Source organism: Anguilla anguilla, chromosome 2 (assembly GCF_013347855.1).
Source record: "Anguilla anguilla isolate fAngAng1 chromosome 2, fAngAng1.pri, whole genome shotgun sequence".
Taxonomy (NCBI): Eukaryota; Metazoa; Chordata; class Actinopteri; order Anguilliformes; family Anguillidae; genus Anguilla; species Anguilla anguilla.
The window spans coordinates 9,970,598-9,986,321 of NC_049202.1; the positions used below are offsets into that span (position 1 = coordinate 9,970,598).

At 41.6% G+C, this 15,724-nt stretch overlaps 1 protein-coding gene across 1 annotated transcript; it reads left to right on the top strand.

Moving 5' to 3' along the window:
* The first annotated feature begins 1,073 nt into the window (after positions 1–1,073).
* Positions 1,074–2,905, top strand: LOC118221623 (forkhead box protein G1-like). Its single transcript, XM_035406853.1, has 2 exons — positions 1,074–1,203; positions 1,585–2,905. Exon 2 carries the CDS (start codon positions 1,623–1,625, stop codon positions 2,658–2,660), a length of 1,038 nt encoding a protein of 345 aa, XP_035262744.1. The 5' UTR covers positions 1,074–1,203; positions 1,585–1,622; the 3' UTR covers positions 2,661–2,905.
* Positions 2,906–15,724: the final 12,819 nt, after the last annotated feature.

Below are 15,724 nucleotides of genomic sequence, written 5' to 3' on the forward strand. Positions count from 1 at the left end.
AGTTCCGAAGAAGATACCAAATGTTTGGTGAAGTTAGTGGGTCATAGACTAGATGCAATTATTCCATTTAAGGGCTATGCAACCTGATATTAGGTTTATTGCCTTGATTTGCTTTTAAGTTAATCTGTTTACTTAATATTTACACAGAAAACAACTGTTTCTGTAAAATCCTAGAACATATACACATGTAAATACCGTGAAATAAAAGCTGATTGTCTGTATTTTTGTCTCATGTTCATCTTTTGATCTCAGATACAAATGCCTTAAGTATACAGCAAAAATAACCATTTTCACACTGCTGTAATCATACTTTTGGAGGCCCCTGATATAAAATGCTTTTGATCAATCTACACAGCCAGAACCCATAATAAATTAAGTTAAAATGTCTGAAAGAAGACAGAACAAATAAACTTTTAATAATTAATTTTTGCCTAGCCAGGGAGTTTTTCCTAGCTGCTGTCGCCATAGGCTTGCTCTTGGGGAGTTCAGATTCAGATCTCTGTAAAGTTGCTTTGCGACAATGCCCTTTGTTAAAGGCGCTATACAAATATTTATAAAATAATAATTAAATAATTTAATTATTGTTTTAAGGATTGGAAAATGCGTTTCAAAGGAAAGATGAGCTCTTACTTGGGCCAACGAGTAGCCCAACATTACCCTCTGTCGAACGATGATCATTTTGTCTCTTCCTGAAAATTATACAAGGAAAGAAGGGCTTTCAGCAAATATAAAATCCACTTGATTAATGACTGAAGTTCAACCCTATAAATACTCTCCGCGCGCCATCACGTGCAGTTCCGCAGAACTCGGGTGTGATACAAACAGGGGCAAACACTGCAGGCGCCCAAGACGCGAACACGCTTCCGACTTTCTCACTCATAGGTCTTAATTGTTATTCAGACGGGCAAATCCAGGCTTATTTTCAGACTAAGCATATCAGGGGAACACATCTGACCAGGTAGCTATGCAAATGCAAAAAGCCGGAAATGGGTAGGCTGCTGAAATAAACTGGCGCGCCATTATTCAAATTTACTGCATCAAAATAAACATGAATGTTAAATTTGCAAATCCATGCACGTGCCACTTTCATGACTTTCAATAAGCTGTATAAAGGAATTCGACCCGGAAAAGTACAACGTGTACAGACCACAGGCAACGGATAGACTCGACCTCAGATGAAGAGCATGCTCCTCTCGAGCGTCGGTAAGCAGCACTGGACAGCGCTCGTTACGTCCGTGTGTGTGCCTGTGTGCGTATTTTTTTATGTGTCAGTGTGTGTGTGTGTGATGGGTGTAAGATAGAGAGTGTGTGTGTGTGTCATCCGCGAATGCTTTACACGTCGTTAATTTGTGATAAGCGCAAATGTGGAATGTTAATCACGTTCTTTCGATGTTGGAAGATCTGTTGATATTGTAAAAAATTTCAGCGCGATATTAGCTCCGCCTCCAAGATGATGTAGTGTTAAGACGGAACCTCCTTAATTACTAATTTCTCTGTCCCACTCCAGGCTCTCTCGTTTGTCCTAGAAGTTCCTTCATGCATGCAATGTCCTGATCCGATCGTATTTGATCTTATATTTTCCAGTACAAACAAACCCCAAAAGCTTATTGTAATCGCCAGGCATGGGAGATCAGAAAGAGACGACAATGGTGCACAAGTCCACTTCGTTCAGCATCAAGAGTCTACTGTTTCCAACTAAGTATGACAACCTGGACGCGGGGGTCCCGGACAAGCGTACTCTCCCGTCTGGGTCTGATTCTGAAAAATCCCAGGATCCAACGGAAATGGAGGGGCAAAAAGACGGGGACGAAGTTGGCGACCGACCCACTGAACAAGGCAAAAATGGGAAACACGACAAGCCGCCGTTCAGCTACAACGCGCTGATCATGATGGCTATTCGGCAAAGTCCTGAAAAACGACTTACTCTCAACGGCATTTATGAGTTCATCATGAAGAACTTTCCCTATTACAGGGAGCACAAACAAGGCTGGCAGAACTCGATACGGCACAACCTCAGCCTCAATAAGTGCTTTGTGAAAGTGCCGAGGCATTACGATGATCCAGGAAAGGGGAACTACTGGATGTTGGACCCCTCGAGTGACGACGTCTTTATCGGTGGAACTACAGGAAAACTTAGGAGGCGGTCGGCTACCTCCAGGGGCAAACTGGCAATAAAGAGAGGGCTCCGCTTCGCGCCGCTAGGGCTGGGATTGAGCGACAGGGCGAACAACCCTTTGTACTGGCAGATTTCGCCCTTTTTATCTTTGCATCAGTCCCATTATAATGGATCTACTCCTGGATTTCTTAACCAGGGGCACGCGTACGGTTCGCTGCTCTCCGGAGTTGAACAGTTGGGCAGCGGAGACCTTTCCCGTCCGGTTCTGGGAGGTTCTACAGGCGGGATCAACCTGTCAACTGGTTATGGCGCGAGCACGTCTCCCGTCAGTTTATTGCCGGGACACAACGGCTATTTCGTGTCAGGGACTCAGCATTCTCAGCCCCTGCAGACTGGAGTTGGATTTGGAGTGTCGTCCAGCTCTCCTCCGACTCTCATTTCGGACACGCTGAGAACTTCGCTGTCTCCATTCACTCCCGTCGTTTCGACTGGATTCTCAGGAGTTCTGACGCATCAAAAGAGAGTTCATTCTTTCTTAACCTGACCGCAGCCCGCGCTGTCCGCGGAGGGGGAAATCCACGCGCTCTCGGTCATCTGAGGCTGTCACTATCTCAGTAACACTGCTCGAATAGTGTAATAATGTAGCTTATGTGTTAAAAATCAAGTTCAAGACGATTTCCTCGCTAACTGCTATGACCCTATATACATACATAAATACATACATACACGCACATCCGTTTGCGATGGATTTCTTCCGTGCGTCTTTTTGAAAGCGACATAGCTACCTTTGTTATGAAGTTAAAATCGTAAATAGCCTACGTTATGCCAAAGGCAGTTATTTTTTAAAATATATTGATATGTTGTAAATAACTCGAATGCCTTTTTTGTTTGTTTTGTTTTCGTAAAACAGTTAATGTATTATATTTATAAATATATTTAAATTGCATTGCCATTTCATCCGTATTATGAGATAAAATAGTACACAGCTAAATTATTGATATACACTTTATTTTTTAGGTTTGTTTATTTAAAATCAGTGTTTCATACTGTAAAAGCGCCTTAAATAAAAATCAGGGGTGTACACAGTTGGCGTTTGAATGGATTCAGGTCACCTGTACTTTTCAACAATGCACTGTTATAGCGTAAAGTGTAGACCTATATTTCTTAAATTATATGAAACAATAATGGGAACTATGCAGTTTCCCCTGTAAAATATATTTATTTATTTGTTTCTTTGTTTGTTTATTTGTATGTTTAAATGTAACCGATTGCATTGTCGGACTAGGCGCAAGCAGAGACAACACAAAGACTGGTTCTCAGTCTGAAACAAATAACGCCTCTTGAACAATTAACAAAAAAAAAAAAAAATCTCGGTTCTTTTCGTCTCCATGGAATGCTCATATTCTTCATGGAAATGCAAAAAATGTTCCAAGCGTTTCCCATACGAATTACAGACACAAAATCTTGAAAGTATTAAATGTGCAAAAGACGCAAAAGATGTGCATGGCACGAATTCACATTGGTGGGTGTCGTCTTTGCGTTGGCTTTGTTTAAGAAGCGTTGTCTTGTTATTCGGTTAAAATGGCAATTTAATTCCACCCATTACCAAAGACTGGCTCGGTTGCATAGAAAACAGTTCTGGTTCGATCTCATTTGCTCCAAAAATACGTTCTGTGTTGATATTGTTTGAATAAAGTTCACCCTTTGGCATATAATGCACAATCCCGACCTGTAGTATATCCGATGTAGCTGACCCGTCCTTCCTCTTTACAGTGGGCCGATGGCTATCCGATCTTTTCATTTATGTAGGTTAGAGTTTAGTGCTATTTATTTTATGACACAGCATTGTCTTGATGTCTGACTTTAATTTGTAAGTGTTGTTTAAACGTTTTCCTCCTTTAGTTTCTAGAGTTACTAATTTGTACAGTTTGTACCCGTTTCTGTTTCTGTAAAAACGTCAACTTGGTCAAGGGGAAAAAATAAAATATGACGATGCTTGTTTTGTCAAGACAACTTAATTGTGACAACTGCTTCATTTCATTTTTGATCGGATTACAGTTTTATGCGTAATGAGACTTTAATTATCAAATATATTGTGTATAGGACTACAACCTTCTGAATATCTAAGGCCTCCCAGGTCTAGTTACACTTCAATGATTGTACGGAAAACTAGGACAAGTAAGGCTGCTCAACGATCCGATCGGCTTCGAAACGGATTCTTGATTTTGCATTGAAAGTCAATCATCCCAAAAGATTCAATGAAATGGTAAAAATCGTTTCTTGGAAAGCATATTATAAAGTTTGATAAAAGTTAAAATATCATTTATACGGGCACTGTTGACAAATTATTATTATTATTATTATTATTATTATTATTACTACTACAACTACTATTAGGACTATTACTTGTACTATTAATATTGGGATGGCAGGTATGCCATCCGCCAAGTTACGGCTTGGCCAGGCATGCCCCAAACCTATACAGCATTGAGAGTTTTGCACTTTCCAGGGTTTCCTACAGAAATAACCACAATGATCACAGGCTGTCAGTCCTTAAGAGCAGTAACATCTGTACCTTCTGACCTCATGAAAACGCACAGAATGCAGATACAACTTCACTTGTCCACACAATAAAGCCCCAAACTTGGGTTTATTTGTATTTTTCTCCTTCTACTATTTGCTGGTGATTTTGTCATCATAAATGGTCCAGTCCCACAATCAATAATTGTCCCCATTGGACATTTAGCTAAACCTTCTGATATTCTGCCAATAGCAATATTTGATCAAAGTAATCTGATGAAACTAACCAACTGCAGGATACATGGATACACAGGGAAAATTGGCATATGAGAAAGTGTGCATGTTATGCCATTTCAGCTTGTGGTCACCATCTTTGTTTTGTGTGGAAGCTTGCTTGCTAACTAATAACTGGCAAAAATTATATTTCTGAAACACATTCTCTATCATTTCACATGCAAACCCCACATAATATTGTTTCATTACTCGGGGGGGTCTGTCATTGCCACACTTTGGACAGTTTTGCTTTCAGCATTTTGACGTTAGCTAGCTTGCTAAAAGTACTTGCTGTCACTGATGATTGTTAGTGAAGATGTTAGCGAAGGCAGCACTGAAATGAACCACTGAAATTTGCATTGTAATTTGATTCGGTATAGGTACAGGTCATAATGGGAACCAGTGCCATACTGCTCCTGGGTTTCGATACCCAACCCTATTCATGTCTCAGACAGCTGCATGACTACAAGGTAGGCCCTAAAACCTCCAACTACTACTGCAGGCTTCGTCCAGCCATGGGCTTGTACTGTGGGCCTGCAGCTGGGTACTATTGGATTCCTTTTGCAACAATGCCACACACAGTGATAAAAATGCTGAAGCATGCAGGCAAGATAAATCATGGTCAATTTGACTGTGCATGGCCATTTAAATAAGTGTTTTTAACTTTATTTCCTTATGCAATATTGATATTGAAATTATAACAGAACACATGTTTAGGAAAAGTCACGATGGGAGAGCCATATGGATTTGATGATGGCAGACTTACTGATTTTCTTAGTTATAAAGGTCGAATTATAGTGTTCTACTTTTTAACTAGGCTACTGTTGCTACCTTGCAAACGCCCCATTTTAAAATTAATGTTTGCTAGACCTATAGATCATCTACCGACAATTAATATGTCTATCACGTATGCAACAACCTATTAAAAACACACCGTAATTCATTTAAAATGATAATAAACACTTTCTTTTATGGCTATAAACTTATATATAACATAATTCAAAGTGCAGTATTTCTAATAAAATGTAATAGGCCTATTTTATATGACTGAGAAAAAAACTTTGATAAAATGAGCTGGCGAGTGAAAAGTGAAACCAAACTGTGAGAAGAAGTGCGTGTACAAAATCACACACGTCACCTTTTATATAAAATGTACCATAATAAAGCCCAGGACAGGTTCATTCATATGCAGCTATCGTTCCTGAAATATGAATGACCCCTGAAGTCACATTTTATTAAAGGCTACGGTTTAACAGAGATTGCGCTTAATCAAAGAGTATTTTACACACACACAAAAAAAAAAAAAACAGCGAATATTAATAACAAATGTTGCAAACATGGCCGGTTGTCCGATGTCAATGTATAAAAAATATTCAGATTTTTTCTCGGTCATTTAGGATAAATCCAAACTCACCAAATCTTCCAGTTATTTAAAAATCTAAATTAAAATGTTTTAACATAATGGCACAAAAATGCTGTGCCCACCTGGGCTATACGAATATCCCAAAAAACAATAACTGCACATTTATAAGAAATAAATGCATGTCAAATATTAATCGTCTTTATGCTAATAGCACTTTTACCGGCAGAACACAGTAAATCACGGAAAACAGCAACTATTAAATAGGGTATACTAGCCCAACTCCCGGAATGAACTCGTGAAAGGTAACGAGCGATGGGCTTGGTAACATTATGCAGGCTAATTATTTAACATACTTACGTTACTCTTGGGTTAAACATTAGGCTACAGAAATATTTTTCCAATGGATGAGGTCACCTAAAGACATTCTGAGATATTCTTAATTTACGATTAGAAAGAACCAAAGTAAAAGGTTATAGGTTACTATAATTTCCACCCAGATTCAAGTCTTGGGTCGCTTCTTTTTCGTCCAACCAGCAGCTAGCTTTATGGTTCTAATATTCGAACGAACCCGGTAAAGTAATTTTTCACGTTTCTTAACAGTTTTAAAACGGGTTCAGTGGGCCACACTCCACTTAATTAATTAAATCGTCTCATACACGTGGAATGTTTCTGCAATTGAAAAAGGTCCAAAGTCGGCCTAACTCGTATATACATATATAAAATAGACATACTTGCTAAAGTAGCTTAAGTTGCAAGTAAATATAAAACTTACTAACAAATATGAATATTAATAGATAAATGCGACCTAGATGAGCATACTGTATGTTACGTAGGAGAAAAACAACAGGAAACCATTTAAAAAATACTAAATATTGAATGTTTCATGACTACTTCAATACATAAGTGCAGTCCTGTGTCCAACTCCTCTATTTTAAATCAGTTTTAAAAAACAAAAACTGTATTACATAGTAGTATTTAAAATGGCTCTTACCTGTTATGTTAATGCTCTTATGTATCTTTAACATAACAAAAAAGAAAAACAGCATTGATTTATGCTTCAGCTGATCAGGAGCAACCATGAATTGCCAGAACACATCACAAACGAAGCTTGTATTAAATTTGGCTCCTGAAAAAAAGTCAATAACAGCTTTTTTTAATGCAACTGAATCACTAGAATGGAACTAGGGCAGAAAACAAACTGCTTTCTACAAATATTTTATGACAGATTTAAAACAGGGGTGTCCAATCTTATCCAGAAAGGGCCGTTGTGGGTGCAGATTTTTGTTTCAGCCCAGCCCTACAACACCTGATCCAACTAATTAGCTGATGATGGTCGTCAATCAAGCCAATGATAAGTAGAATCCGATGAAGCAGTGCTGGATTTAGACAAAAAACCTGGGCCCACACCGGCCCTTTATGGGTAAGACTGGACACCCCTGATTTAATAAATATGTTTTTATAGACTGGGATGAAATATGTAGTTAAAAGGAGGTGAAGGGAGATGAAGATTTACTCTGTCAAAAAATGGCACTAAGTCAAATCGCAGACTCTATAATGGGGCTTGTGTGTGTGTGTGTATTTTGAAAAATAACCCCAGGGACAGTGTGTATTTGGATGCTCCAATCATACTAATAGTAAATCTCCTACAAGGCAGATTCATGAATACATATTAAATCCAGTTATGCCCACAAATAACAAAACTGCTCAAATCCATTAATGAAAGTTACGGTTTAGTAAAGTAAGTGTCTAATCCATTGCGGTGATGACCAATATTTTATGCACAGTTGAGACATGCAAGAAGTGTAAACAAAAACTGTAATATCCATTTGCAACATGCTGATTTATTAATTTATTAGTTTTATTTGGTTTCATTTTGGTTGCATTGTGTGCTCACCTGCCGCGCTGATAATCTGAAATGTCCCAGAGAATTGTGGGAACAGGCTGATGTGTGCCATATTAACGCAAATGAACATCATTTCTGCTGTTTTCCTTTAAAAAGTACAATCTAAATAGAGCCACTATTAAATACAGTAATTCAATTATAGTTATAGAGTTATAGAGCCTTGTTGTGGTTTTAAGAACAACAAATAGAAAGTCACGTGGATCAATAAGCACATTGAATTTAAGGAAGGACCTGAAATGAAAATGACCTCCCCAAACTAGTCACCTAAGGTTGAAGAAGCAGTTCCTTTACAAAAGTAGCAAATTAAGAATGCAGAAGTTCTGAGACACAGAGAAAACGGCAGCCACTAATTATCGGAAGTTAGTCGAGGTCAAGCGACTCCTCACGACAACTCATGCAAGAGAAGCCGAGAATGTTTTGCCGCCTCTTTCTGCTCCGGATCGTACTCCTCTGGGCCTGGCTGTCTGTCTGCATCAGCAGCATCAGCAGTGGATGAGAGGTTACACGGGGGCGAGCAATTTACTCCACCCCACTGCACCGGAGAGGATGCTGAATGTAAACAGAGGGATAAGCTGGGAGTGGATGAGAGTCCCACTAACAGGTGTGCCTTGCATTTAAAGACCAGCCTGAGCATTCTGGGAAATCGGTATTGACTGCTGTACAGCGATATTGAGGGGGGAGGGGGGAAGGAGGAGGCATATTCAGTGGGGAGGGGGGTTCGGGGGTGAAGAAGAAAGGTGGCAGTTTTCAAGACACGGAGGTACGTCTGACAAATACGACACTGCACCCACAGTGAGATGCACACTGCGACAATCAATCTGTTATTAAAAAAAAAAAAAAAACATGTCTGGGTCAAATGAGGACAAAAAGGCCAGACGGCATGCCTTCCCAAGCCCGTTGTGTGATTTCGTGGCTCTGAATTGCAGTGTCAGCGGGGTCAATTTACACCCAAGAGAAGAGGCTGGCTTTAGAATCATCAAAGCTCCACCCAAGGAGAAAAAATATGCCAAAAATATGCCAAAAATATGCCAACCCCCAAAGATAAATGATTAAAGAAATATGAACTGATTTGCATACATTATTACATAGCACAACCCTGCTACCAGTCCTAGTGGTAGAACACTGTTACTGCAGTTGTGAAAAGAGGTTACCGACCAGAGGTGGGTAACCCGGCTTCAAAGAGTAAAAAGACTGACCATGTATTTGCTCCACCAACATGCACTAAACCAGCTGATTACAATAATTAGTTCTCCTACCATGGTGAAGAGTTATGCGAATTAGAATCAGCTGGTTTAGTGCATGGTGGTGGAGCAAATACATGGTCAGTCTTTTTACTCTTTGAAGCCGGGTTACCCACCTCTGTTACTGACCGTATCAATAGAGACTATTGATTTATTGACCTTTATTTATACAAGGTAGGTTGACAGATCACACATGCAAGCAAGTTAGCTTCTGCACAAATGGCAATCACTAAGTTTTTTTCAAATGTTCTGTTCTGTTGGCTGAAATACCATCACATGTGCACATCCTTATATGTCAGTTTTGCGCCTGTGTATCCAAGTATCCAGCAATTGGCTACTTTGATCAGATGTTGTTATTGGCAGAATAGCAGATCTAGCCAAATATCCAATGGGGAGAATTATTGATTGTGGAACTGATCCATTTGTGATAATGAAATTGTCAGGAAAAATAAGGAGGAGAAAACTGCAAAGTAACCCAAGTTCGGGGCTTCACAGGGGTGGGGTCTCCCCCCAACCCCCCCCCCCCCAACCCCCCCTCCCCTACACACACACCACCCGTGCATGCTTGACATCTTGTGTGCTAATCAGCGTAACGATGAGGACATGGTGTCTGCCCTGCAACAATAGGGGTGGGGGTGAGGGGGTTAAGCAAACAGCCACCGCCCCCCCCCCCCCCCCTTGACAGCTACCCCCCTGCGTGTCGGCCCCACCCTCCATCGGCCCCCCACGGTGGCAGCTTGAGCAGCCAAATCGATCTCATCAAAGAATAACAGTTTTTCTAAGGAAGCAAACGCATTAGTGCCACCCTGCTGGCAGTCAGACTAGCAGCCGCAGCGCGGCTCCTCCTAACAGGACCCAGCGTATCCCTCCACCATAAGGCCTGACCCCTGCGTACCCCTCCACCATAAGCTCCCACTGTCAGAATGTACACTGCATTCCCAAAAGTATGTGGACACCTGAACATCACACCCATATGTGCTTGTTGAACATTTTATTCCAAAACCATGGGCATCAATATGGAGTTGGACCCCCCCTTTTGTGAGTTGGGTGGCACACAATCACTGCTCTGACCGTTATTACAGATTGTAACATCTTGTGTACAGGTGAGGATTGCGCTAGAATGGTAAGACATCCTGGTGCTTTCCACTTCCTTAATGGTACCATATTGTTGGCAGCAGCCAAAATTGATAGCCATAGCAGCATAGCCAGGCAGCAGGTTAGAAAGCTACAACAGCTATACAGCATGCTAAGTTAGCTACTTTTTCGATTCTACCATAGATTATAGGTATCAACATTAGGACCTGTTACTATATACAAAGCATGCTAACTCATATTTTTCTTTTTACACTAAAAATGACTGGGAGATTGACCAAAAAATGATCTCTGTTTCATGCAAGGGAGAGTTCCGGCATGTGGAAGTTCAGATCATAGTAATCCTACATTATCAGCCATTTTAATATAATAGATTTCATGGTAACGATCTTGCGTGGCCCGAGCAGAAACCAAAACAGCCTTATTTCTCCAAACTGTAGGCACTCTAATAACTACGGACTATTGTTCCAGCATAATTTACAACTGATTACCCAACATTCATTCTTTCTGCAAGACGCAGAGCCAGTTCCTGTTTTCCACTTTGTTAGGGATGAGAGGTCACAGACCTCCCCGTCCTGTCCCATCCACGCCAGCCGCAATGTTTGGTCCCAGCAGGGGTTGATGGGTAATAACAGCGCAGACACCGTACTGCGCAGTGAACTCGCCATTCACGCTCAGTGAACTGTACCCTGAAATATTCCCAAAGAGACGTAAATATTGTCAGCGGGGCTTCGAAACACAACGTGAGTGCACAGGGGCCAGGCCAGTTTCCCCAACAACATTTTAACCACACTGGCACATTCTGTAAAAGCCTCTACAATATCAACAAAGAAGAAAAAATAAATGAGTTAGGTCAGTCAAAGCATTAAGTCCTCAAATCTTCCATTCCATAAGTTAATCTCACTGTCCCATCACTGTTCATTTTCTTTCAGCCAATCAGCCAATTAAAAAAATTGAAAGTATTTTACATTAATAAAAATTTAAACTAAACTGAAAATAAATTGTTACAAAATAAATCATTTGAGGGAAACAATTAAGTACAATATTCTAAAAAAGAATATCCTATCATAGTATTCCATATAAAATATACATTCACATCATATGTATATTAATATGGGCATGTGTTAAATATATTGCTCTGCATACATAACCCATTGCCTAGAGAGGTGTGACTAAACACTAAAAAGGGAACACATTTGATTACTACCTAAATGAGGTCATGGTCAGGACTGCATGTTCAATTAATGCGGGAAGTCTTTTTCTAAACTAGAACTGTAACCAAGGTTACATGGGTTACTGCTGTACTAAAGCCCCCAATTAATCGGACAAATTTAACGTTTCTTGTTTTCACATTACATCCAAGTGCTTGTAACTGAAAGCAGTTCTGACAGATTAACATTCATTAACACATGGGAAAATGGCAGATTGCTCAATCATTGCTTTAGACCTTTAATCAGAGCACGAGAGAGAGAGAGACAGACAGAAAGAGAGAGAGAGAGAGAGAGCAAGAGCGAGAGTGAGAGAGAGAGACAGAGAGAGAGACAGACAGAGATGGAAAGATTGGGTTTTACAGTTTTTGAGACCGTGCCAGTTTCAATCACTTTCATCCAGACCTAGGCCAATTAATTATTTTAAATACTTCCACCCTTCGAAGATGTCGCTGACAATTTCAAAAGAAAACCTATTTTCACAACAAAAATCATTCTTTCATATCATTGTATGTCAGTGAAGTCTTTAGCTGAGCATTTTCAAGGATCTAGAACAGGATTTTCAGATATTACCAGAATCTTAAAGAGGCACTGTGTAATGTCTGTTTTGAGCTCTTAAACACTTGTGAGTGAGAGCACTGCCTTGTGTGCCCCGGCGGACAACAGGTCTGGATGTTTTTATTTGACACGTGTCGTATTTCACATCGTTACCAAAATGTTTTATCTTTTGTAATTTAACGCTGACCTCATTGCAACCTAGTGATCAGTCCATTTAGATTCTAGAACAAGGTCAAGATCAATTTCAGGAAAGTCTTTGCATGTGTACACGCTAGCTAATATTAGCCAGCGGAAGCTAAACCCCTTGTTCTCCTTATATCCTGAATGAGAACCGTCAGTGCTTGTTGTGTGCACTGTTATGACATGCAATGCTATGGGACTGGGCTAAGTCTGTAACCTAAGCTACAAACGTGCATGTCTGTGGCTAACTGTACGGTAAGCTTCTGGCTGTAGGTGTGATCTTAGTGAATCACTCAGAACTCCCATTATCTTCAGGTCCTCACGTGAGTCTGGATGTTTACCACGAACCTGAATTAAAAGCCTTTTTTAAAAACTATCGCTTGCAAGCCTACTGTAAAGAAAAACACTCTCTCTCCTCAAAGCTCCTTGGATTCTAATGGTAGGAAAGGCTTCTTTACCAGCTAGCTCATAATAAGATAACTCCCAAAACCTGGAACTGGTGATCCTATATGACTGGAGACATGCCTTCACAGGTAGAGGAATATGTCACCATCCAGAGGTACACACTTCCACTGTGCTACTTACATACCCATACATAACCACAACCACCATACTGCATACATAACCATACATAACCACTTCTAATGTGCTGCATTCATAATGATACATAACCATTTCCACTGTGCTTGTATACATAGCAGTACATAACTACCATAAATATACAGTATATTAAATTATATGCAGGGCACAAAGGTGTATCTCTGGTGTTGCAGAGAATCTCTGCCCTATTTTCAGCTCACAGTCCACCCTTGACCGGCGGTGGCTTCAGTGAATCGGCGTGTCACTTCCTGTCAGCGTCACTCCGCCAGAGATCGGTTTCAGCTGCGCTGGGCCGCAAGAGAAACAAAGGACGCCCAACAAACCCCTCGGCTGTTTCGTCTGAGCCCGGTTTATTCCAAACAGGACCGAGCGGATCTCTGGAGGGCAAGCGCCCCCCCCCCCCCCCCCCCCCCCTGTCCCAGCCACTGCTGCTCTGTACAGAGTGTACATTTGTATTTATATCCCGCCCAGCGAGGCTAATCCTCGTTATGCAATGTTTACAGCTGAGAGACAAACTGACTGGAGATCAGACTGCATCTGCGAGTCCCCAGCAGAACCCCCCCCCCCCCCCACACACACACACAACACACACACACACACACACACTCACACAGCTATGTCAAAGCAAAGTGTTCTGTGGGGACGTCTTCCTGACAAAGTGCCATGTGCAGAGCACCACAGTCTGAGGGACAGGAATCATTCCTGACACCTCACGCCGATTCCTGTCAAAACACCCAGTGTGAGACACCCAGGAAGACCAGCGTGAGACACACAACAGCACCAGTGTGAGACACCCACACACACACACACACACTAACACCAGCGTGGTACACACACACCAACACCACCATGGTACGCACACACCAACAGCAGCGTGGTACACACGCTAACAATGATTGCATACTATTGTATCGAAAAGGAAAGTGTACTCAGGGTCAGACCGATTGCATATGGATTCATTTTGACTGCAGCTGGGGGGCTTACAGCAGGGGTGGGGAACCCTGTCTCTCTGCTGCAAGTCTTCTCCAAACTGTAAAACAATTTACATTGTTATAATGAATTGACCTTGAACTCACTTTTTTATTTAACCTGTACACTGGTTCAAACTTTCACGGAGAACCAGTGCAAGATGAATTCTTAAGACCTCTCATCATTTATAAAGAATTACATGTATCACCAAAGGTAAAACTGAAAGATGACATGAATATAAAATGACATGTTTTTAGGCCACTCTATGGTACAACAATGTTGCATATACGCAGACCATCTTGCTGGGTTTTTAAGCTGCGGTGGCGGATTCTATGTGAGCAGCGAGCCAAAATGGCAGGTTCTGTGTGAGCGGCGAGCCAAAATGGCAGGTTCTGCCTGAGCAGTAGCGCGGCCGCTAGGCGGGGGTTAACTGCTCGTCGTGCTCAGACGCGATGTCCCCAAAGCAGCGCATTCTGCTCCGGCGAGCTTGCGACGGTGACCTGGTCTCACCCAGCAGCTCCTGAGCCACAGACAGCAATGAGCAGAGCCATCTCCTCCTGCTCAGGAGGTGCTCTGAAGCCGGGACGGGGGAGATCCGAATTCCCCACCGCTGTCTGCAGTGCCCACTCACACTGGGGTCCAGAAAACATCACCTTCATTTGGCCACCAGCCATCATCACCGCACACACACTTACTTACCGATTACCGACGGGGGGCGGGGGAGGACAGCTTTACTTCGCACTCCAGTGCAAAATACACAGTCACGGCAAAGAGCCCATTTTTACGTGTTTCTGTGTGCTTTTGTCCCTCACACTCACACAGACGAGTCCTCATTTCCTGGGATCATATTTTAGGCAAACCGCCCACATCCCAACAAACATGAGTCAGATCCTTCAGGTCTGCGGCCCAACACGCAGGGGCATCTTACGTCTGGAACATGAACAACGGCTGACTTAATCGTAAGTTGTTTACTGTGCTGAGGGAAGGTTTCCCAGCACCGGCGACACCGTTTCTCCTCATAAGATGTGACAGCTTTGCTTTTTTTCGCAGCGCTTTGGGAATAACAGCCTTTTGCTGAGGGACAGATCTATACTTTCAGCAGCTGCGTCCATTTTAAAACCCCGCAGAGAAGCACCATTCACCCTCGTTAGTACAAACAAAGGTAAAACGTACATATTTCTGGGAGCAAGATTCCCCTCCACTGTTTTATTCTGCAAAGAACTTTTAACAGTTAAATTCGGCCTCCCAAAGCTATTTATTTAAGGCAGAGCTTTTTTTAAAAAAAATTTAAAAAAACATTTTGCTGGTGAGTTCCTCTCTGCTAGTGCCTGGCTCCTGACGTTAAGCTGAACTGACACACAGACTCCGTTAAAACATTTGCAGTGTTCTCCACCGGCAACGCCAGAAGGCCAAACAGGGGAAGTTGGATGTCAAAATATATTGATCCCCGCAAACCAAAAGTTGATTGTGCCAATAAAGCTCCATAATTCAGCTTCTCCGACAAATGCCTAGGCTACACATAGCTCCAACCACAATCACTCATATATGCTGACATCAATCCTTCACATTGACTGGGCATTGATTTCAGATCATACTGTAATTATGAGCGTTATAGGATGCCACGTGTTAACTGAAAGGATTAGGTAACCATTCTTCTGGTGTCTAAATTGGAACGAACCATGATTGCGAAAATAGAATTAA

Excerpts from the sequence above, each read along its gene's own strand:
- LOC118221623 (XM_035406853.1), top strand. The coding sequence starts at position 1,623 with ATGGGAGATCAGAAAGAGACGACAATGGTGCACAAGTCCACTTCGTTC.